The sequence below is a fragment of the Protopterus annectens genome, chromosome 10.part0 (genome assembly GCF_019279795.1).
Source record: "Protopterus annectens isolate FY-2018-M chromosome 10.part0, PAN1.0, whole genome shotgun sequence".
Lineage (NCBI taxonomy): Eukaryota > Metazoa > Chordata > Ceratodontiformes > Protopteridae > Protopterus > Protopterus annectens.
The window spans coordinates 788,822,985-788,848,661 of record NC_056744.1 but is presented as its reverse complement, the minus strand read 5'-3'; the positions used below and the strand labels follow the sequence as shown (position 1 = coordinate 788,848,661).

General features: G+C 39.0%; 1 protein-coding gene across 3 annotated transcripts in view; it reads left to right on the top strand.

Moving 5' to 3' along the window:
- The first annotated feature begins 10,578 nt into the window (after positions 1 to 10,578).
- The window catches only part of LOC122813345 (putative ferric-chelate reductase 1), a 659,529-nt gene continuing 644,430 nt past the window's right edge, over positions 10,579 to 25,677 (top strand). For all 3 annotated transcript variants that reach the window (XM_044085610.1, XM_044085611.1, XM_044085609.1), the window contains exons 1-2: positions 10,579 to 10,771; positions 12,735 to 12,871. In XM_044085610.1, the coding sequence (XP_043941545.1) occupies positions 10,675 to 10,771; positions 12,735 to 12,871 (234 nt within the window). In that variant the 5' untranslated portion in view covers positions 10,579 to 10,674. The remainder of the gene's footprint in view (positions 10,772 to 12,734; positions 12,872 to 25,677) is intronic.

Here is a 25,677-nt window from a genome sequence, read left to right as displayed (position 1 = left end):
TTTATGCTACATAATAAAATATAAAAAGAAACATTACAGCATGTAATGGAATCCTGGGTCCTCTCCTGTTTGGTATCTACTTTTTAGAAGTACAGGCTAACACAGAAGGTCTTTGGCTAACAAAGTTATTGAAACTCCTTACAATATGGACATCCTACAAAAGGGCCTCCCTGAGATGGATGCTGGTGTCAAAGCATGGCCTCAAGCTCAGTGCCAAAAAGTGCATTGTCATCCCTTTTGGTAAAAACTCTGTACCCATGAACTATCACATAGGCAGTAGTCTACTTGATACTGAAAGTGTGAATGGGACACAGGTGGACAGTAGTCTCTCCATTGATAATCACATCGCCACAGTAGTCAGGAAATCCTTCTCTGTGGCACACCTCATCACAAACGGTTTCTCATCCAGGAAAAAAGAGGTCATTGTTCCCCTCTACTCGTCTCTTATTAGACCCATTATAGAGTAAAACGCCCCTTTTGGTATGTACCTCACACGACGTCTACAACAACTAGAAAGGCTGCAGAAATACCTCCTAGAGGATTACCAGCCTCAAACAGATGCCCTACGCAGACAGTCTCAAAAAACTCCAGCTTTACTCCGTCGCATATCGCCTACTCAGAGGCAATCTCTGCCTAACATACAAAGCTATGTCAAACCCAGAGCTGTTGGACATGCTCCACTTAAAGAAATCCTAATCCCTCTGAGCTACACGCTCTAGTGACCTAAACCTTGTCACCACAATAAATAGAACATGCTGGAGGGATAGATTCCCGGCCCAGAGACTTCCCATACTCTGGAGCAAACTACCTGTCTATATCAAACAAAGCTCCTCATTCGCACTCTTCAAGAAAAATCTTGATGATTGGTGGGAGATAGGAAATTCACCCCGGTGATCACTTCTGTGGCTCTGCTCGACAGGGGCACAGGAAGGTGGTGAAAGCAGGGTACATTTTTGGCTAGGCTTGTATAGGCCCTCGAGCCAATAGCCTAATACCTACCTATGTACCTATACATAAAGCATAGGCACACATGCGACACCAAACCCAACAAAAATCACCCCAACCCTAATCCGAAATCCATAATGGGTATGAAAAATGAATTAAAGAAAAAATAAAATAAAACAATGCATCCATGATCATAATTATCAACTGCACTTGCAGTATTTAGACCTATAAAACAATTAATTAAAACACATCCACAACACTAAATAGTTTAAAAATTAAGATGAAAATAAATACATTTAATACTACCTTATAATAAAACCTCATTCACTTAGGTAGCAAGAAAAATGTACATGCTGTGTATATTTTAAATCCGTAATTATCACCTAAAACGACTACCCCCACATAACAAAATCATGAACTCTTCCCTTGGGTTTATGAAAATTTTCTGTTAAAACTAACAAAAATTGTGAAAAAAAACTCAAGAATTGGCTTTATTGACATAGCAGCCCTCAAGTTATAATAACATAAAACAAAACAATTGGTATTAACACAAGTATTTTGCATTAGATTACCAAATAGGGTATGTAAAACAAAACCAAAATAAAATCACAAAATCTATCAAATTCAACTTTTTTTTTTCACTTTCCTGCCTGAAATGTGTTGGCAAATGATATTCATCTCTTTTTGTACCAATAATCAATTTGATTTCAGTTTTATGTCTTTCTAGAAAAAAGTATACACAGTTCATACTTGTCAGTACCACAGTCTTGATGCTGCATCAAAGTCTATAGTACATCTAGTGGGAATCAGCCCAACAAGATGAAATGGAAGATTTTGTAAACACAAGTCAAAATACATAAAAGCCCATAAACTGCTTTAAAAATGTAAAAGCAAATCCTCTAATTTTAATTTAATTTTAAGAAATACCTCCAATATTAACCTAATTATGCAAAAAAGGAATAATTTACAATGTGATTCTTAGATGATTAGCACAACGTGCAGTGCAGTTTAGCACAGGTGGTACCGCACAGGGTGTGATCAGTTCACAGACACTGGCAACACAGCTATGCAGTCTAAAAAAATAAACTAGAATGAAGCATGTGCAAATGATCACATAATATCAAAATGAGGAATGCCATGGATACCTAACGTGTTTCTGTAACTGAAGAGATTCTTTTGTTTCATTGACATAGTAGGTGGGTTGCTAAAATATGTAGTAGATACCTACATCAAGATGTTGTGATGTGTGACATTTTGCATAACATGGCACTGCAAAAACAGCTATAGCAACAGGGCAACATTCCTGTATGACCAACAGTGGAAGAGCAGGCTGCAGAGTCTGTGGACAAAGAGGCAGCAACAATACCACATGCAAGATGGAAGCTGGACAATAAAGTGCAGCACTGGCAAAGAGGTTCTACCTGGTCCACAACTACAGGCCACAAAAAAAGACAAGACAGAACAAAATTATGCATGTGCTATTACATCCAGGCTAGACATGGTAGTATATGGACTGGCCATAGTGTGCATTAGACATAACCTTAACCATCAAGGTCAGGGGTTGAGCGGAGCGCAGTTATTACCACTTGCACAGATAGTTGGGGGGACAAATTTACAACAGTATAATATGAGGGAGGGTCATGAGAGGTGTATTTGATAGCCATGGACACTGTTAGGAGTTTGTGGAGAGTCAAGGATCACATCCTTCAATGATGCTGTCACCTCACCCATGCTGACCCAAACCACAACTCTGTACATTATCCTAGGAAAATCCTTTCCCTAAGAATGAGTATTACAGAAGATACACTTTTCTTTGAAGTGTTAAGGTGTTATTGTGGTTCACTGTCAAAATGTGGAATGGCACTTAATGTGAAACTGGGATGGTCGAATGTGTATTTTCCAGTTTCTGTAATGCTGATCTGGAAATGTTCAAATCCACCTTAGCAAATGGTAGTGTCCATTTGCTAATATAGGACTGACATTCTGATAACAGATTGTACAACATCGGGGATCGGAAAATGTACCCTTTTCCTCACTGTAGTGTGATCTCTGAGTTGGAATATATAATAAGCAGGGAATGTTGGTGGCACAGCCCCCCCAGGTGAGGGGATGCAAGGAGGCTTGTCCCCCTGCAAAACATTACTGGTAACACGGACTTTCGACACTGGAACTTCCGGTGTTTGAATGTCTGTTCTGTGGTTAACATTTCCAACATTTTGGTTATTCTGTATTACCAAATTCAGAAAATGAATTTGATCAAAATGTGGAAAAATGTTTTGATTTTCCATATTTTGATAGTAAACCTGTTTTTGTATAAGATTTATTCATCAAAAAAGAACATTTGTTGTTTGTTGATTTGTGTGGTCATTTTTTTTTTTTCAATGCATTTTGTAACTGTATAGTGATTGATGAAGGTGGTATCAATCTTTCTGCACATCAAGAAATGTAACTGTTTATGTATCATCCCTACCAGCCATGCTGGCCTTTCCACCCTCTCCTGCGTCTTCTGACGGTATGGTGGCTTACTTTTAAGATCTGTACATCAAACCTCCAAGGTTTGAAATTCAGTCCTGACTTCCAGTTACTGTCAGTCTGAAAACTCATGCCTCTGCTCTTCATGCTTTTGGGATTTTTTCCAGGTACTGCATTTTCTTCCCACCTCCTGTAGACATGTTAGTTAATTGGATATGTATAGTATATTATATTTGTCCTTGCCATTGTATCCCGAGTTGTTGCTGAAGAGTGTTTGAGGACCAATTCACTTGGTTAACAAATAAATACAAATATAAAATCAAATAAACAGTCTGCTCACATTCCTTTTGCTGTTTGCAGAATGTTCTCTTACATGCTACCAGTCTGTATTGGTATGTGCCTCAAGGCATACAATACTCTCAGATGTTGGCTTTCTGAGAGGTCCTTGGACTCTCCATGTTATTCTCACAATTGGAATAACAAAATCTGTAAAAGGTAGTGAAAAGCATTTCCTTTGTTGGTGAACCTGATGTAATGAGAGAGAAGCAATCAGAAAAAGCTAAACCTTCATCTGAAAAAGAACCACATGGCTGTAGTAAAATCACCTGTTGGAGAAATTTCTGAAGATGTATCAGCTACTCAAAGGAAATTTGTCCACATCATGCCTTGTTTGACTTGTTCCTCATTCAGCTTAACATTCAGTGATGAGATTACGATGAGTTGGTTGTTATGACTCTGTCTAGTAAAGTAGAAGTGAATAGTGTTTGCTGGGCATTTGAGGCATTTTCCATTACTGGAGCATTGGAATAAGTTGGCTGAGTAGTAAGTGGCTAATTTGGAAACAATAATGGTTGCTGAGGACCTGGCTCACTGGAAGAAAGTGTCATTGAATTACCAGAAGGAATGGGGCGGGGGTTGAATTACTTGCAGTTCATGCAATTGCATCTGGCAAAACAGTCTTTGTGTTGGGTGGTAGTTCTATTAGCAAACGATTGAGACATATCCTTGAGTACTTGGAGACTTATGCAGTCAAGGAACACATATGTAGCAGTATATGGAAGCACAGTAAGGTTTAATATGGTCAGTGATCACAGAATATTCATTAAAAATGCAAAATCCAAGAGTGTTCAATTTGTGCCTGCTACTTGGGAATAGAAGTATAAAGGCATTCTTTCTCATCTACTGTATCTGGTTTATATGAGTAAAATGGATCGCAGTCCCACACAAAACAGCATTACATGTTTGCAAGCTGACTGTACAACAGCTATGAGGGTTGGGCAATGACAGATAGGAGACAACAGTGCAATATGCAGATGATGTCTGGAGGAAGTGAAGTCCTATTCTGATCTGCAGCAGCAAGGAGAAAATTGCCTGAGTAACTTGAAAGTAATTGTACAAACCAGTAAAAAATGAGGGGTTGACTCAGTTTTTGACTGAGTAAGTTGGGGCTTGACTAACTTGAATTGAGGACTTGACTTGTCTGGGGGGGTGTTCATAACTAAATTTGTTAAGTGCTACTTTAAGTAATGCCCTTTAGGTATTTTATAACAAAAGGATAATCTGATTTTTCTTTAACATTCCACTCGGGTGTAGGCTCCTTGTATGATGTGACCTAGATTATTCAATTAGAATATGCGTTAGGTTAGACATGCCTTAGGTTTCAAGAGAAGTATTTCAAATTGCTAATGAATGAGCTGTAGAACTTTAACTTGGCATGTTGCTAATCTGCGATGCAGTGACCTAGTAAGAGCCATCGACTGGAAATGTGGTTTCAGACTCTTAAGTAGGTATTAGGGCATTTGTAAAGATGGTCGCGTAGACTTCAAGATACTCTGCAGCTGATTCTTTGTATATGATTTAAGAGCCTTTGAGCCAGCCACTTATAAATGTGGGGGCATTTGTAAGACCAAAATTAATATTTTGTGGTACCCTTTAGCTGTTACGTGATGAGGCATATCCAGCCTTTTGAGTGTTATTTGTATTCTTCATTGAATATTTGATTACATGATTTATCTTATGTGAAGGCTTTTCACTTTGTGCTGTTGATAAATGCTTGCAGTTTGTCCAGGACAGTCAAATTAACATAGGTTCAGGCAGTGATAGCTATACTAGATTTTAATTGTAATTTGTGATTTTAAGGCCCCAGGGGAGTTGATTATGAAATTTAACTGATTTTCTTCACAGCAGAGATATTAGTGTCTGAATACTAAGTAAAATCTGGGGAGCTGCAGCACAGGTTAATTGCATTCTCACTGGAAGCATTTAAAGTAATAGTTTTAAAACAAAGGTGTTCCAGTGTATTAAGCAGTTGAGGGAGTGACTTGAGAGCACTGAATCTTGTATTGTTTCTGGAGGGAATAGTCATATATAATATGACAGGCTGGAGTATAGTAAAGGAAAGATGTGCAATGCGGCCGAAGAATGAGCACATTTCCCATGATAGGTTGAGATGCTGCAAGTTTAGTGAGAGCAATGGAGACAGCAGATGTGGGATTAACTCAGGGAGATCCCCTAGACTTCATTTAATAGTTGCTTAGGTATTCCTCATGCAGATCTTGACAAAATTTAAATAATAATGGAGGATTTATACTTGGTCGGTCACACTATGACTCGCCCAATAGTAATTTTAGATTATATAGCAACTGAGATGAAGGTAGCTAGTACTGTATGTATTAATAGATAAGTATTGACCATTTCTGTCATATTACTTAAAGCAGTCGATCATTGGTGATTGGTGTATGGAGAGATTTGACCTTGGCAAAAACATAGTAAGGTAGGGTCCATTGCTAGTGCTCCGTTAGAATGGTATCAGTGTCTTTGGGGTAAAGAAAATAAAACCCTGCAGGTAAAGAGAGGGTAACACATTTTATTACAGGCAGATTCAGGGTGTGTAGAAGGTGGTATCAAGAGGCAATTTGAGGGAAATGTTGCCCCCAAAAATTTGAATATCGGGGACTTTTTGTCAAAAATTTCCGAGATATCTGAAAAGATTGACTTTGAACCATATGCACCAGCAAACACAGCTTCTAATTCCTGAGATGAGGTCGTCTCACACTAGTATAGTCTCATCACCCCCAGGTATAACCTAAAATATTTTCAGGAGGTGTACACTCAGCTCAGTGTTTCATAATGGAAGGAGGAAGAAGATAGACCATAAATAATAAAATATCATTTGAGGGTAAACTTGCCTAGGTTAACAAGTGGAGGGTGTGACGTCAGTGCCCTGGCCCAGCAATCAAGGAGCCTCTATCCTCACCAATAACGCCAGAGAGGGTGTCTCATATAGGAGGAAAGGATGACAAATACAGTAAAGTGCAATTTCCCTCGAGCACACAGAGATCACAGTCAATCTGGGGCTGGTCACTCCCTTGCTCTCCAGGTCCCCAATAAGACTCCCCACTGGTACAGCTATAGGGTCCAGATCTCAGCCTAGCTGGGCAAGCTAAAACCTCCAGCACCCTCTGTCTAACCAGTGCTTAGTGTCCCTGCCCAAGTAGCTGACACACGCACACTTTGAGATGAGTTTATACAGCCACACAGACACTCCTGGGAAAGGCTGACACAGGTTCTCCAGCTGTGCCCCTATTACTCAGATTATACGGTAGTACCACCTGCCACCACCCAGCTAATATTTATCAGCTACTCAAAGGCCCTTAAAATGGTGTCTGATTATTGCTGTGCAATGTTATTATCCAATTGGTAGGTGTGACTAAACAGTCAAGGCTTATTTGGAGTGACCTGTACAGCAATCACTATAAATATGCAATGTACTCTAGAGCTTAACTTGCCTCTACACAAAACAGCCACAGTTGAAAGGTTTTAAAATATTTAATTAATAAATAAAAACACAAGACAATACTTCTTACTACATAGTGCTAGTCAAGAGATCAGAGAAATACTTAAAATAATTCAGTAGTACAGTTCTGGCATCACAGAAAAACACTTAGTCTAATATTTCTAGTTCCTAGCTATTTCTAAAAGAAAACACAAGTCTAAGATAACTTACATAAGAAAACAGGCAGAGTGCTGATGAGTTGGATGGTCAAGACAAAAATGCTTAATCTCTGGTTCTTTCTGTCTAAATTGAAATTGCAGTTCTGATTTACATTACATCATTCTTCATACTTTCATTATTCACACTTACCTGGATTCTCAGGCTAACAGAAACTACATTTACATTCTTAACACATCCCTTTTGTTACCTTGCAGCTGGTCAGGAGCAGAGCAATAAAAATATATTTGCATGTTTAAATCTAGCAATTTAACTCTTGGTTCTTCATCTAGATCCCTCAGCACCGCTGTCTACATCAAAGGGTCATCACATCCTTTACTTTGGTCAGTATAGTGCACTGTTATCACATTTATTTCCAGTTCCACATGTAACAGTATTTCTTTACATTTAAGACAACAAGCCTGTGTCTTACATTGCTATTTACAAATGCTAGAATTATCTATAAAATTCTCTCTGGCTAGGCTGGCAGCCTTCACATTTATTTACCCACTCTTCACAGAGGGTTTGGTAGCCTCTGCCAATGTGCAGGAAATACAAGAGACCGTTAAGATCCAGGCTGTGTGAGAAAAAAAAAAAACAGGTTTGGATGAGTTGCCAGTGGAATTGCATGCTTAAGATATGGAGTGCAGGAGAAATTCCCCATTCATAGAAACAGACTACAATTGTGGCAATACTTAAAGAAGGCAGTGATCTGGCTCTGCCATCCTGCAAAACTAATTTTAATTCTAAATCATAATTATAAACTTTTCATGTCACTATTAGTGGGAAGGATTGTTAACCATATCCCACAGCTGGTGAGTTTGGACAAATGTGCCTTTGTGTGTGTGTGTGTGTGGGGGGGGGGACCATAAACCTTTGATAATATAATAAAAACTGCTTTGACTGTTTAGATTACATGCCACAGATACAGAAATGCAGTCTTGGCAAGTCAGGAAACTGGGAGCATATTCATTTGAGTTGAATGAGTTATTTAAAGGAAATTTCATTGGACTTTGGGTTGCATCTTAAGATAGTTAACTTAATATTCAGTAAACTGATATTCAATAACTATTGGGACTTCTAAGGGTAAGTGCTAAGTTACACGAGCCTGCCTCAGTAAGCAGAAGAACTAATCGGGGCTGTTCCTTGTCCCTAGTGTTGTTTGCCATTTGCTTGGATCTGTCAGCTGTTGCATTATATCAGTCTTTTTGTTCTTCATAAATCTGCATTGTGGAGTTTCTGAAGTAGACCTCTTTGCTACCTCTATGAACAATCAGCAGGCAAGATTCTGCTCCAGGATTCCATGCAGGGAAAGCTTGGAAGGCAAATGCCTTTTCTTTTTCTTGAACAGGAATGTTGCTTTATTTTTTCCACTGATATCCAGGGTACTTTAGAAAGAATCCCCCAAGATCATTTTGATGGCTGCTGGTACCAGAAGTGAATCATGGTTCTACCTTCTTTTGGAAAGGGCTATTACCACAAGCTTCCTCACAGGCTGGATTTACTCATATAAGAAAAGAGCTGTTTTGTGTACACCCTAACGCTAAACGACTTCAGCTGACTGCCTGGATGATAGGTTTTTAATTCCATTAGGCACCTGTTTACTGAGGACGTGCAGTACGTAGTAATGGAGACAAGAAAGCCTGCTACTAGAAAATCTTATACTAGAAAGCCGAGATAGGTACTGTCATGCCTTCAGATGACAGTGTAAATGTTTAGCATGTGCTAAAGAAAGAACTTCTAGTGTGGGATGCATCCTCACCTTCCTCCATCTGTGCCATCATTCTCATCCTATTGTCCCACCTAGTTTAATTTTAAGCCATATTCCATCAGCTTTTACTCTTTGCATGAAATATGGGGTGGCAAAGAAATTAGAAACATTATCTGTTCTATTAACCGTCATTTCATTTTGCTAGATTTTCTCCTTCTTTGCAGGCACCAAACTGCTCCAGATTCCATCACTTCCTTCCACCCTACCACAGGAGTGTCCAGGTGTCCAATATCAAATTCTCTCACCTGCTGCCACTGAGAATGCCTAACATCCTTTGGTCCCCTGTAACACGTATCTCAAACTTTATCCCTCCTCTTCATTCTAGCCCTACCATTCCCACAAATATAGCTAGTTCTGTCAAACGTGGTATTTCCTCCTTGATGTCTGACAGATGTGGGGAGCATGGGAAGCTTGTCCCCCACACACAGAGGTAGAAGGAACAAGGCGATTATTTTCATCTTTTAGGAAGAGTTGTGTTTTTAATCAGCTATGATAAAGCCATGTTTTTACAAAAGATCATACATGAATCATTCATAGTGGAAGCCTGTCCTGCAGATTTTTTTTTTCTGGCCCTGCTACTGAGAGTTTCCATTATTTCTTTTAACACATCTGCTAGACTTCCATCTTTTGGCAACATTGCCATATTTCTGGAGTAATTTCTTTTGGCAACATTGCCATATTTCTGGAGTAATTTTCTGATGTCTGTTCTTCTGCTTAGTGGATCTCTTTTCCTCAAAATATTAATTGTTTCATCTTAGTCCCATCTGGAGCTCTGGAAAGATCTATCCTGACATGTTGAGCTTCAGACCACTTCACCAACTAAGAGGTTGTATTTCTGTTACCTAATTGTGAAACATCTAACTTATCCACTTTATCATTTGGTAACGTGCTTTCAAAAAGTAGTAGGGAGCTGCATTTGCTTGATGAGATGCACTAGTTTGCCATATACAAGTCTGTATATGGTGAATGTAATTAATTGTCTGTAACATCTCCTTGTACTCTAAATCCATCTTTACTACAGTTATGTCTGTATTTGACAAACCAATTAATTAGTCTTAAATACCACTAGTAAACACACACACACACACACACACACACAATCTGATGGTGATTAAAGAGCTGAAATGTTGCAACCACTTTAATTATAACATTTAGACTTCTGTGTCATATGACACCAGTTAAAACCTGGTCAATTAATCTGACAAACTATGCTAGAGTAACTTGCAAAAATGAGCAGTCGGTTGTTTTTGTAATTGTCAGTTACATTAATATGCAAGAAATCCTCAATGACAAAGATTAATAAGTACAGCTCTGATTTAGTCAAGGATGTTGACACCATTAAAGTTGTTCACGCAGTTGGGTAGGTTGTGACTATTTTCTATTTCTCTTTCTGCAGATGGAAAACCTCTCTGGGTATTTATTGTTTTGTATTCTGACTGTAGTAGGAAATGTTTCTGGTTACCCTGATGGACAGGTCAGTTCGTCTTGTATTTCAATGCAGCCAAGCCATGGTGCCAATGCACAAACAAGTACACCTCCATACAGTATAAATGTACAGAAGACAAACTACAGTGAAGGAGATAAAATTACAGGTAAAGTACCTTGTATGGCTGTTATGGTCGTATATATAACGATCATCAAATATATTGGTGTCATTTTATTGAATCATCAACATATGGTTATGTTTGTTCGAAAATGTTTGCAGTCAATGATCTTCCTTTTACAAACTCCTGTCAGTATTCTGTTTTTTTACTGCATGCAAATTTTAGCAACAGACAGTATGTTACTGTTTATATTAATTATAATGACTGAATTAGCTGTCCTGACCACAAAGTATCTAATTTTAGTGGTAAACCAAATCTTACTGAAGTAGATGGCAAAGTTCTTATAACACAGATCTGCACAGTCTTAAAAAAGCTTCAAAATGTGTTTTGGTGGGCCTTTGCTAGAGGTCCTAACACATGTGGGAGATGTCTGAGAAAAGTGCCCATTTTGTATGTCATTTGATTGGGGAAAAATAAGAGTTGAAAGATGCATAAACTCGTTAGTTGCAGAGTAAAACCCAAATCAAAAAGATTTGCTTTGGAGACCTTTTAAATTCACAAAGTATAGCAGATTCCTTCAGTTACCATGGAAGTAGATTCCAAAGGTATAGTCACAAAATGGTTATTTAAAATAACAAGAATTGAAAAACTTCAGGCACACCTTCAAAACTGCCAGCAGACCCAAGGTGACAGAATGAGAACAACATCTGTAATTTACAAATTGACACACATGGTGACTGGTATCAGGTTAGCAATTCCTGAAAAAGGGGGAGGGACACGTCATATAGGGTACAGTAATCAAAGACCTCAAACTTTTAGGTGATGCCTCAATTTTTTTTATTAAATATTGTAAGCTACACATCATATGATATGATAATAAGAAATGTCCATAAATTGTTGGGCTGCATATATTTGTACCAGTAACAGCTAGTCAACTGCTGAGTCTAGAAACCCAAGCTGTAAGGAGATGTAGAAGCCCAGTTAGGAAGAAATCATGGCATGTACTAACACAGCACATTTTAAGAGGTGTGTGCGCTACACTGTGTCCTTCAGTTCAGGAGAAAAAATATATTTTTCTCTGCCATAGTCTAGGACTTTGATCTCTTCTTTCCAAAGCAAATGCGTGATCTTTATACTAGCAGCAATGGAGAATGCAGTATCTGCTTTCATTTGCAGTACATGACCTGACTTGGCTATATCCAGATTAGCAGACATTTGTCCAGGGTCCAAATGCAATGGGTTTTAGTTCAAAATGTGTGTAGAAGTAATTTGAAAATCCCATAACTATAATGATGTTGGGGATTCCTATTCACTTTTGAGTTACATTTACCATTTGCAGTCCAAATAACTAAAACAATCCAAATGCATTATTTTTTGAGAATCATTGTGCTAGCACTCACCTGCTACAGTATATGAGTACTTTGAGCATAAAGTAGGAATAGCATGTGAAGTACAAGAACACAAACTGAGCGATTATAGACATGTTAGTCACATTTATGAATGTCATTTAAACACATGAAAGATTTTGATATGCCTTATGGTTCAATAAGCTTTTCATTAAATGACTGGCACTGACTCCATTCCCTAAAAACAGGGTTTGTCAGGCTGAATAAATCAACTAGTTAATGGCTGATGAATTGTACATCAGGCTTATCAAATGTATTACTTATTGGTTGACAAATTTTAGCTGGTAACTGTTAGGAAATTATGCAGGGTATGAAATGGAGGAGAATGGAAGAAGGCTGCACACAGGAGTATAACAGCATGGCTAAGATGGAAGTGAATATTGTACTTTTGCATAGTACATAGATATGGTATTGCACAATCTGACTACTGATTTAACTTTTTACTAGAAAACACTTTAATGTTTTGGTGCAGTAGGGTGGCTTTTAGCTCTGTTTTGCAGCAGTCATTTGGTAACAATGAGACTTGCAGGGAAGTTATTGTTTTGTATCTTAATATTTTGGTCCATGACAAAGTGCTTAAGTTGTTTGTTTCTTATTTCACATAGTTACAATCCAAAGTAACAGTGGACAAACATTTAAAGGATTTCTGTTGCGGACTACAACAGCTACAAAAGATGCACCGATTGGCACATTCATCAACACTGACTCCTCAGCTCAGGCTATCTCTTGCAACAGTATATCGGTATGTTAATGTTTATTATAAGTAATGTGTTATTTACTATACAGATGAGTTGCATTTCAAATTGCTGTGCAACAATTTTTCAACTATTTTGTAGTCCTTTGCATAGCTTCCTCCAGCCACTGAAGTCATGTATTTTATTTTTTCCTTAAAGAAGCTTTGCTCAATAAAACGGAAGCTGTGAGTGGTCTTATTCACTCCTGTATGTTACAACTCTGAGATCACGCTTCAGTGTAAGAAATGGAAATCTTCCATTTCTGCACTGTAGTGCACTGAAGTGGTATATTTAAGTGTCAGGGAATGTGGGGGGGTGCAGGGGGGGTCTTGCCCCCTGCATGGAGCAATTTGTTTTTGATATACACTCCACATGTTGCTGTTTTTTTCTCCATTTCGATGTTTTACGTTTTGATGTATTGTGTTCGATGTTACGTGATTCGAAAGTTTACTGTTTCGATGATGTGATATAAACCCAGCAGTGTTCCCTCTCAGTTAATAGCACACTAAGCATTTACAGATAAAGGAAAAGTTAAATGCAAGATCCCCAACTAAATATATTATAAACACAGAACACACAATGTACTCAGAGGGTATCAATTAGTATAACATACGAAACGCAGGATAGCAGTGTGCTACTGATTTGTGATGCACAAATCACCCAGTTGTTAAACATCATAGGTTACAAGCATGTCATCATATTGATCACTGCTGCAATAGCCTTTGCTATATGGGTTATGTTCTATCAATGATATAACAAATGGCCAGGTTCCAAAGCTTCAGGGCACCTTCCACATGCCCAAGATGTCAGGCAGGTTGAACTGAGTTGACTAAAAGTTAAGTTTGGGTGGGAAGCCCTTCAGAGCTTTACTGCCACTGAAGAGTACGCTCTCTGAGGCTTTTGAAGATCATCAGTTGGCATGTGCTGTTCTTTGCTGGGCAGACAAGTTCCCTTTGTGCGGAAACAACTTCCATTTTCTTATTTGTGTTGCTGTTTTATCAGTTTACTGTTCATGAAAGTTCTTTTTAAGCTAGAAGTAATATGTTTTAATGGACTGTCACAAGACTGTAGCATACTTTTAAACAGAATGCTTATTTTTCCCGTCAGTTTATAGGTGGTGTAAAGTAACTGAAAATATTCTTTCTGTGAACAAATTGTTTATTTTACTTTTGTGGGATGACATATTGTTTTAAAGTGCTTTTTTTACTGTGTATTTCTGTCATAAAGGCAAGTTTTATAGACTAGTGGTGTTTATCTACATTTGCAGCTTGTCTTCCCCTGGAAAGAGGCACCATTTTTGGCTTGACCATGGAACAGACTACTGGTCCCACTAACTATGGTCCTTCGAGAGACAAAAAGAAAAGGTAAAGCAAACAGCCTTTCCTGCTACAACGGGCCAGTAATTTTTCTCGGCAGCAGATGGGTGACTCTGCTGTGGCCATTTATTGTACCTCGGACCACTAGACACCTCAGTTCAAAGAGGAATTTTTCCACATGAAAAATCTATACAGATCTATTTTTAAGGTTTTCTACTCAGACTTCTGCCACACTGCAAGGGAGTACCTCAGAGATTTGGGGTCTCATGGCATCTATGATTCATATGATACCCCTGGCAAGACTCCATATGAGAAAGATAGAGTGGTATCTGAAATCTCTTGGGTCTCAGCACCAGTACACTTTATCTTTTCAAATCCCAGTGCTGTGGTTTGTCAGAAGAGAAATCGTTTAATAGTGACAACAGATAATCCTTATGGACTTTGCTTGTTGAAGTTTCAACATGGATAAAATTGAAGGGGATGGTAGGACACCAAGGACAGATGCAAGCACATAAATATCTCGGAGATGCTTGCCCTCATTCAACTCTTTAAATCATCCCTGGTCCCTTGAACATCTTCAAATGACTGCAGGCAATATCACAGTGATACATCAACAAGCAAGCAAGGGGGAGCCAAGTTGTACCCCCTTTGCAGTCTAGCCATTTTAGCTTGGTATATAGCTTCATAGCACAATCTCAAACTACAGGCATCCTACATTCATTCATAGCAAAATTGTATGGCAAACAAGCTGAGCATGCCCAGAGCAGCCCCTCATGAATTGAAAATGGATCAGGGGTTCTTCCAAGATTTTGTCCATCTGAGGGGAGTTCCTCTGTAGATCTCTCTGCCTCTTCTCTGAGCAATCAAAGATATTTCTCTAGATTTTTAAGAAGCCCTGGAAGATGGATAGCTTTTCTTTTCTATGCAGGGAATGTTCCTGTATGGTTTGCCACCTTTTTCTCTAATAACTAGGGTACTTCTGAAGAAGGAATCCCCCAAGATTATTATGGTCACTCCATTCTGGCCCAGGTAATCATTATTTTTCCATTTTTTTGGAAATGGCCAGGAGCAATTACTACAAGTTTCCTCACAAACTGATCTACTCGCACAAGAACAGGGATGTCTGATGAATCGAGATCAGCTGACTGCCTGGATGATAGGGTCCTAATTCCTTTTAGGCAGCTGTTTGTGAAGGACATGCAGCAGGTACTTATGGAGGCAAAAAAGCCTGCTACTAGAAAATCATTTATTAGCAAATGGACAAATCTTTTCTAGTAGGTGCCAGCAACATAACCAGAATGCATTCAGAGCTAGGTGTTCTTTGGTTTTACAATATTTGTCAGAGTCACTCTACTGTGGCCTTTCTTATTCCTATAACAAGGTTCATTTTTTAGCCATTTTATCATGGCTGCCCATGAATCATCCTCTTTCAATGCAGTCTCATGTCAAAATGTTTTTGAAACGGGTTTTGCATAAAAGGCCTCCAAGAAAACTGGTGGCCCCTCATTGGGATTTAAATTTTGTGTTAGAGACGCTAACATTTGCTCCATTTGAACCAGCTTACCTGGCTTACTTGTGGTTCTTAGAATGGAAAACAGTTTTACTCATTTCACTCTGCAAGAAGAGTATCTGAGTTAACACTATCTTATTCCTCATAGGGACAGGGTTTCTTTGAGAACTAATCCTCATTTATGCCTAAATGAGTATCTGAGTTTATTTTGAGCCAAACCGTCCATCTTCCCATTTTCTTTCCTGAAACTAAAAATGTGGGAGAAAGGATGGTCCAAACCTTGTATGTCCCCAGACAACTCTGATAACTATCTTGACAGAATTAAATCTTTAAAATCTTTTGATCAATTGTTCATTTACTGTGGAGGTAAGAAGGGATAACTGTACTGTGGAGGTAAGAAGGGACAACTGGTGTCAAAACTATTTCCATATGTCTAAGACTATTACCTTTTGCTATAATCACAATAACAAACATACCTCTCAACTGTACAGATTTTCACAGAATGTCCAGATTTTTGCCTCATATTTTTGGCCTTTTCCTCCTAAAATGTGTGATTTTCTGGCAAATCACTGGAATGATCTAAGGACTGAAGTAACTAATTTGAGTTTCAGACTTCAGTTCTTTCAGAAAATGTATGTTCTAGCAACATCCTAAGTTTATAAGAGAAATATTTAAAATATGCCCCTATTTTTGGGCTTTTGTCCCCCCCATTTTGTTGGGCTTTGTCCAGATTTCTTATGCCAAGAGGTTGAGAGGTAGGATTAGCAAACCTGTTCCAAGCTGAATCAAGGCCTACACTACCAGGCCCTTGGCTTCATCTATGGCCTTTTGAAAACTGTTGGATTGTAAAAGTATTCTAGAAACTGCTACTTGGTCCTCTGTATATGCTTTTGAAAAGCACTATAAGCTTGACTTTTTTCTAGGTCCAGATCAGGTTTTGCTAGGACCATTCTCCAGGAGCTCCTGGACTCTTTTCCTTGAACCTCCCAAGTGTTGTTAGCTAGGGTAATCTACCCATATAGCTAAGGCTACTACAGCAGTGATCAATATGATGTACATAACACAGTTATGTAGGTAAACTTACAATAATGGTAGATGTTTGAATGATCCCTGTTGCAGGAGCCTGTCCTTCCTTCCACCCCCCTTGTTTCTTGTGTGCTTTTTGTGCCAGGGTGTGGGCATTTTTTTATTTTTTTCTTAGCTTTGCCCTTGCAGGACTCTTCCACCCTCTGTTGGCAGGAAAGCTGTGATGGGCTTTGTGCCCAAACTTGTCTTTTAGTCAGCTCAGCTCAAGCTGTCTGACAATTTGAGTGCATGGAAGGTGCCCTGTAGGTTTGGAAGCTGGCCAGCTGTTATATCCTTGGCAGGATATAACCCATATAGTTGACAATACTGCAGCAGTGATCATTTGAACATCTACTGTTATGGTAACTTTTATTTACACAAGTGTACTACACACATCATTTGTGTCCTGTAACTAAACACTTTGATTAGTTGCTAGAGGAAGACCATTATAAGGGAAGTGTATAGAGAACAGCAGCACTTACACCTTTCACCCTGATACTGTTGTGCATATCATTGTGGCATCGCATACTGGTAATCCAGAATGCTGACAAATCGGGAACCATCTACCCTTGGTGCATTTAGTTTCAGTCGGTGGCTGGGATTATCTGGGAACTCACTGAAAGATCTTAAAGTTCACTGATGATTGCTTGATCCTAACAAAGAATCCTTAGCACCTGTTGTATAAATGTTGCTATACCATTGCAACATCTCTCAGCTTTAAAGGGTAATAAAGGTAAATTTTGTATTGTTTTCATCTGTCAGGATGCAAACATCTTTAAAGTTAGTTTAGATGATCTGTGTACCAAAAAAAAAAAAGCTCAGGATATGGATGCATCCTAGCCAGGACAAAAAGTCCAAATTAATCTGGAAGCTACTCTGGACAGAACTGTTGATAAAAATGATTGTTTGTAAATTATAACTTATCTGGATAGTCAGGGTATTGGAAATTACTTTCTTCCTGGACATATATGAATCAAGGACTTTTGACCGTTCCTCCTCCTAAAAATGTCTGTGCAAGATTATGAACCACTTAATATATTTTGTGTTGGAAAGAAAATGTAGGTAGAACCTGGACGTCACCCTTTTTCATTCAAAAGAGGAAAGAGGGTAATGGTTATCTAACATAGCTGAGTATGCACGAGCGTTTTCAATGTAGCAGATTTGTAAGAATCAAGATGCGCATTATCCCTTTGTTTACATCAGATGCCACTATAATGGGCAGGCACTCCAATTTGGTGATATGTGGTTTAGATACTCTGTACCAAAGGTGTCAGCAGGGTGGTGATGGCTAGCTGCTTGGCATTAAGCAATGGAGTGTATGTAAGGAGGGAAACTTTACACACCCATGAGAATGCCAGCTGGCAATATGAAGTCATCATAATTTCTCATCTTTGAGTACCTTGTGACAAGAGTGATTATAGAAGGGTAACAGGATAGTGTGGGAGCTGCCATAAACGGGAGGAGGCATAATCATGGGATCCTTTGAGATGTTACTAAAGAACTGTTGTTTTCCATATGTGCAGTTTTGGAAATATGTACAGCTCCGCCACCCTGAGTCCTCTGTCATAGGTGGTACATCTCAAACAGAGGGGACATAAAAAGAAATGTACTGGGACAGTGAAAGCCCTGGTGATTTATGAGCCAATTGTGAATAAGAATCTGCATTTACACAGAGTAGTGCCAAATGGTAGTGACTTTCAGTGCGCAAAATCAAAGAAGGAATGTGGCTGGCAGGTGGATTGTTTATGACCCCCGAAAAAATATACCGAAATGACTTCATGCAAACTGCTGGACATATATGATGGGTATTAAATGTTGAATTACAAAATTGTGTATAATTGTACAAGTTTAATTTGTTGTTTGGCCAGTGGGCTTGCTAAATGTTAGTGTTGCTATTCAAAGATGGCTAGCAGGTAACGTTTTGAAGTGCTCCTTTTCTGTACAGAAGGTAATCTGCTTTTGTGGTCTCATTTAGTAGTTCAGAACACTTGGAAAACATCCAAGGGGATGGTTATTCCAGTTGGCTGTAATAATCAAATTGTGACTTCCTTCACTTGGAAGGCTCAGTTAGAATCAAATGAATACTAGGCTCAGAGGGTCCTATGGAAGCAAGCTACTCCATCTATTTTATGCAGAAAAGAAGAGGGTTACCAGGTTCTAGAAAATGCAATACTAAAGGTAACCATTCCCCTACTGAAAGGGAACCTTTGGAAGAGGTTTGTTGAAAAGCAATACTATGAATAGTTTCATGCTTTCACAGTTTAGCATAGCTGCATTCAGTCATTGTGGACCTTTAATACTGCAGTGTCCGATAATTCAGGTTTATATTTATTGTCCCCATATATTTATTCCATAACCTGGATATCATTTTGTGTTGCATACCTATCCCTTGTTGTTGTCTCATTATCCATTCTGTAACTAGGACCCCTGTCTCATATTCCTGAACATTTCTTAACCAAAGTCAGTCCAGTTTCATACCTTAAATCTTCACTGGACAATGTCTTAAAAGTCAGACACAATTTTCATCTTACGAATCTATGTAATATACTGTATGGACACCAAAAAAGTCAAAGGTACATCAGTTGTTTAATGTTTTTTATTCTCTCAGTGTATTGAACAGTTTCCAAACATCCTGTATCAAAAATAGATTACAGAAAGATTATAGTCTATTATTGGTCTAATCATAGATGAAAATATGCTTTATAATGCCTTGAAGTTTCTTCATTCCATGATATTTAGTACAAGACTAAATTGTCTCCGTGCCCTAGTTTTGATATCTTGAACTTGATACTTAAAATTCATGTCCTTTCCAACTGTAATATTAAAATAGTACAAACAGCAATGTTATCAGTAAAAAGTCTTTTTTTATTGATAGAAGTCAGTGTAGTCACACTCTTACTTCAATGCTGTAATATTCTATTATGAATATAAAACTAGAATCATATGTTTATTGAATGTTTTGCAACCAAATTGTCATATCTTGGAATCTGTATAACCTAGTTGTAGTTTGTCAACTTACTTTTGTTAGCTGGATATAAGCTTTCACATGACAGCAAAACATTCCTTTTTATGTTTATGTTTGCTAAGATATTTACAGAAAAATTAAGAATTATGTTTATTTGTATAACAATATATACAACTCTGAATATCTCTCAAGATGTACATTTTAGTGCAAATATCAATGGCAGTTTTCTTCAACAACATCTAAGGGTTCATCTGATGCCATGCAATAGTTTGTAAGTCACTTAATTTTATGAATATTAAGTACATATGGAAATATTTAATATTTTCATAATTACTAGCAGATAATTACCAATGTCTCCAATATAGTGTACTGTATTGACACCTAGATAATGTACTTTTCTTTCACCCAGCAAGGTATTTTACACTATGGCTCTCAATAACATGTAGGTCTCTCGGGTATGAACATGTAAATAATGAGGGAAAATCAGTCATTAATTTATCCAGTTTTTTAATTACACCTCGTACTTTTTAATTTGTGACTCACTTAAGGATAACAGACCCAAAAAATGTCTGAAAGCTATAAAGAGCTGTAGGTGTTAAATGGAAAAATGCAAAAAAGGTGCTATAGGTTTGAATGAATTAACAAATTCCCAATTAATTTAGATACAATGATAATCTGGAGGTGGCCTGTGGTAAAGCATACTTAGGAATATTTACATCCAGTGCAACAAAGATTTGCAAAGACCATTTCTTCTAAATTTTCCTCACGTCAATGCAGTCTGACAACTTATGTTTTGTATCTGCATTTTTGTCTGTACAGCCTATGGACTCTGATGAAGCTTTATCTTGTACTCTCTTACTGTCTGCATGTATCCAGTAACATTTATACAATAGAAGTAAATTAGACACACCCCCAAATCTCAAAATGATGGTGGTGGGGAGTTGCAAAGTATTATTCTTTTGTAATAATTTAGAAGTGTACTTCAGTCATACCGTTCTCTCCATTTCAAGCCTCCAGCATTTAGAAGTTGTACAAAACTATGACTTTTTGTAGAGAAGCATGTTCAAATGTTTTAAGTGCTCCACTCGAGATTGTGCATATATAATGGCAATAGTTTTCAATACTAAAACACTAAAAAAATTCAAGTATTGTAACATAGTCGCTGAATGTAAGACTAAATATATATTTTAGTGGTAAGAGCTATGTAGTTTGAGGAAAATTGAACATGAGTTTGTTATCCACATAATAGCAAAGATACATGACATCAACAAGAATAATGCTAAAAATGCTTTGACTAGGCACTATGTAGGGTCATGTCACATATGCAGTTATGTTTGTTTTGATTGCTCCTGTTAGGTGGTATTCTTTACTCTTGATGTATCCTGCCAAGAAGAACATCTGGCTAGTATACCAAAGCCTTTACACCTTCCAGGTATCATAAGTCAGACTTGTGTCCTATGTGCAAGGTGTAACATACTTGTGTGATGTACGAATGGCTAATACTCAGAATTTCTTTGCCGCCAGTCTGAATATTACAGTTGAATTTGGTCTGTTTGCTACCCTGTTTGATGTTCACTAAGCTGGTTCATCTAGGAAGCCTTCTAAAGATAAGTGCTCCTACTTGTAGTTTGTTTTCATGCCATCCAGAAAGGGAAATTGAGTGTAGGAGGCAGATTCCCCATACAGATAGACATGAGAAGTGTCTTTATTGTTTGGGTGCTATGTACAACCATACTGTGTGATATCTATCGGGCATTTGTGCCTGAGACACTCCACACTGGACTGTCATACCTTTCTATTTATTTGGAAAACTAGCATCTGAAGTTATTGACCCAGGGTACCATAGCCGAATCCATGCACTCCAAAGTTCAGCAGACATTTAAAAAGAAAGCCTGTTGCTGTTCAGTCTACTCCAGACATCTTACTCAGGTTGGATGAAGAGCCAGAGGACTGTCCAGTGCCAATTCCAGTTCCCTCTGTACTACCCAGTTGGATGCTGACATGGAACTGTCTACCCGCATGTCTGCCAAGGCTGTGCATGGGTTGTTTAATGCCCTTATGATCGTTGTCTGTCCCTGCTCTTCCACCCTTTCTAAGAGACCTAGGGATTCTAATTCTTCTGATGAAGAGCTGGATTCTGGTAACAAATCTGTAGCATATTCCAGTATCCTCTTGCCATGGGGTCTGGATTCTTTGTCTCCTGACTCTCCTTTTGAAGGATCATTCTTTGGGGATACAGTGGTCTGTATGATTGAACATTTCAAATGGGACTTTTCCCAAGTTTCTGATGTTCAGGGCAGATACTATCAACTCTTGCAAATGGACTTGCCCAGACCTACTGCAGTTCCTTCTGTTTTAGCTGGTCTTTTGGATACAATTACAACAGCTTCTCAGACTTCTGACTCTCACCCTCCAGCACCTAAGAAGCCAGACAGATTTTAAGTCCCTGAGGATCATAAATATATGTATAAAAATTCTCTTCTCTCCCATGTCCAAAGATAAGCCATCCAAACTGCTATTCTCTTCCAACCTTTTACTTCTGATGAGGACAGCTGTGATATAGAGAAGTATGGGGGAGAGTTTACTTCTGCTACTTTGGGTTTTAACGCCATTATTCATCAGACCCACATGACTAGATATGTCCTGACTCTTCTGCCCCAGCTTGGGGGGGGGGGGTGACCGATGTGCCTGATTCTGATAGTAAGACTTCTGCTCTCTCTCTCTCTGTCTTCTAAGTTCTGCCTCTCACCTACCTGCATTTAATGAAATGGTGAATTATGATGCTGCTGATGCCTCTTCTATGGCAGCTGCATTTGATTGTGTCCCGAGTAGATGTCTCCTGGTTGTGCCTTCAACCCTTACCTGAGCACGTTAAGGCTAAATGTTTAGATTCTCCCTTAGACAACCAGAATCCTTTTGGCACTGCTGCTGCAGAATTGTTTGAAACCCTTCACGATAAAGGTAAGGTTATGCAAGACCCAAAACCAAATTTTGTTTTCCACTTACCCAAGTTCCAGAGAAACTATCCATCTAAATTTTCTTTTGTCCATAGGCAGCCTAGACAACCTACTAGGAGCAAGAGGGTTACGAAGCAGATTTTCCCAGACAAACCTACTCTGTTTTTAGAGGCTTAAAGCAGTGTTATTTTAAAGCTTGGCAGTCACGTCCTTCATTTTCCGGCCTTCCTAGCCACCTACTTGCCGACTTTTTCATTTTCCTTTGGTTCTGCAGGATCTGGTGGAACAGGTAATCCTCCAACCTGTCCTGTTTTCTCAGCAGGAAAGAGTTTTTTATTGCAGAATTTTCTGTTTCTGGGTCTCGGGAAGGAGGAGCCACCAAGATCTATCCTAGACCTATCCTTTCTCAACACCTTTCTCCTGGTTCATTCCTTCAGGATGTTATTGCTTCAAACTCTTTTTTCCTCTGTTTCCTCAAGCTTTTCTGATATCTCTGGATTTAAAGAATGCTTACCTCCATATTCCTATTTACCCTCTCTTCGGGAAGTTTTACGTTTCTCTGTTTCTTCACCTCATTATCAGTTCTCTGCTTTGATTTTTGGTCTTTCTACAGCTCCGCAGGTATCTGTCTGGCCTTTGTGGTAGCCTTCTTTAGACTTCAGAGAATTCACATATTCCATTATTTTAATGACCTTGTAATTCAAGCCTCATCTCAGCAGCTCCTGCTTCAAAATCTACACTTCACTATGCTTTCTCACAGTATAGGGTTCATCCTCCATGTCAGAAAGTCTCTGACTCCATCTCGGGGCCAGGTGTTTTTGGGGTGCAGGATTCTGACCATTTCAATGTTGGCTTGCATCCCGCCTCTCAAGGTCCTCTCTTTAACTGACTGCTTTTTTTCCAGTCTCCTCTTCCTCTTCCAGTGCTTCCTGCAAAAGAATTTTTCTGAGCCCTGGGATACATGGCATCTACCATTCCCATGGTTCCTTTGGCCAAACTCCACATGAGGAAATTTCAGTGGTAGCAAATCTGATTTGCTAGAGCACTGCCTCCCCTCTGGAGTATCCAGTCCCTCTATTACCATTTCTCAAGTTTGAGCTCCTTGGTGGATTCATCAGATTTCCCCAAATCCAAGTCTGTCTTTTCAGGTTTTCTCCCCTACTCTGGAGCTGCACATGGATGCTTCTGATTAGAGTTGGGGAGCCTCCTCCAACAACCTGAAAGTTGAGGGTCTTTGGACCCTCAACAGATGACAGATAATATCAACATCAAAGATTATAGCATTATAGAAAAACTCACTAATTTCGTTATAAACCCTTCTTTCGCCCACTGGATAGCCAGCTGGTTCACTGATAGGACCCAGGAGGTCAAAATAGGTAAGGGCACCTAAAGCAAGAGGCCAGTGACTAGCTGATTCCCCAGGGCCACTAAGCTTGCAGATGATTCCAAACTGGGAGCTATCGACTTCCTGTGGACATTAGAATTCTTCAAAAAGGTCTTTTCTGACTAACATATAGTGCCAAAGCCATGGTCTTGACCTCAGTGTTAAGAAATGCAAAATTGTACACTTCGGGAAGTCTACCATCCCAGCTAATGACTATATTGATAATGCACCCCTAACAGTCAACCCAGTGGTCCGAGATCTCGATACACATGTAGACAGTAGCTTTACCTTCGACCATCACATAGCCACAGTGGTGAGGAAAATATACAACTTATAAGTAAGGACATGGCATCTATTTCCAAAGAGGTCATTATCCCCACTGCAGTACTCCCTTATCAGATCAATATTGGAGGACAATGCTTCCTTTAGTATGTACCTGCCCAGACATATGCAGCAACTAGAGCAAACTCAAAGGTTCCTTACAAAAAGAATACAAAGCATAGCAAACCTGCCTTATGCCAAGCTCCTTAAAGGCCTTTCCCTATACTCTGCCTCCTGTAGATTGCCGAAGGAAAATCTATGCCTAGCTTACAAGGCATTCCACAAACCCCACACTTATGAATATCCTACACATTTGTAAGTTAGAGTACCAGAAATACAAGGTCTAGGGGCATGAATTTTGTCTGTGGCTTAAACAGGACATGCTGGAGAGACAGATGTCTCCCAGAGACTGCGTCTGTTATGGAACAGGCTTCCCATCCATGTGAAGCTAAGTTCATCTATTACTCAGTTTAAGCCCAACCTAGACCAGTGGATGAGGATTATGAAATTTACACCAGGCATGGCACCCACGTCCCTTATGGACAGAGGTAGGTTATAAATGTGTAGCCCTCAATGTCCTGTTTTGCTGCAGGACATCATTATTCTTTCTGGAAAACTTAGCTTGGATAAGCTTAGAAAGCACCCCCCTGGGTCATTAGCGTATTAATGATCTATGACTCTGAGAGGAGGACTTTATTCCTAACTCTTCAGACATTTCCACTTCCTTTGGGTCGCAGGTCCTCTAAAGGTTTTCACAGAAAATACCAAAGTCATGTGGTACATCAGCAAGCAAAGGGGCACAAAACCTTACCTTTTTTGTAGGCTGGCTTTTCAGGCTTGGGATTTTACAGTCCACCATCACTTCATTCTTCATGTAGTTTACATACATTCAGAGCCTAATCTAGTGGTGAACTCTTTGAGCAGGTCCAGGACAAGTCCTCATGAATGGTTCCTTCACTGGGAAGTGTTTCTGAATGTTGTGCATTGATGTGGTACTCCTCATGTAGATCTTTTTGCCTTCCCTTTGAACAGACAACTTCCCAAGTTCTGTTCCACAATGCCAAGCCCTCTGACTTGGAAAGTGGACACCATGTCTTTTTCTTGGAAGGGGATTTATCTGTATGCCTATCCTCCTCTTCGTCTACTACCATGGGTTCTGCACAAGATCATGTGGGGGACACCTAAAAATTTCCCTTTTGCACAGACAGCACTGCTTCCCCCTTCTATTTTATCTGGCCAGGGGCAATCATCATTAAGTTACCTCACAGGATGGATCTTCTCACACCAAACCTAGGA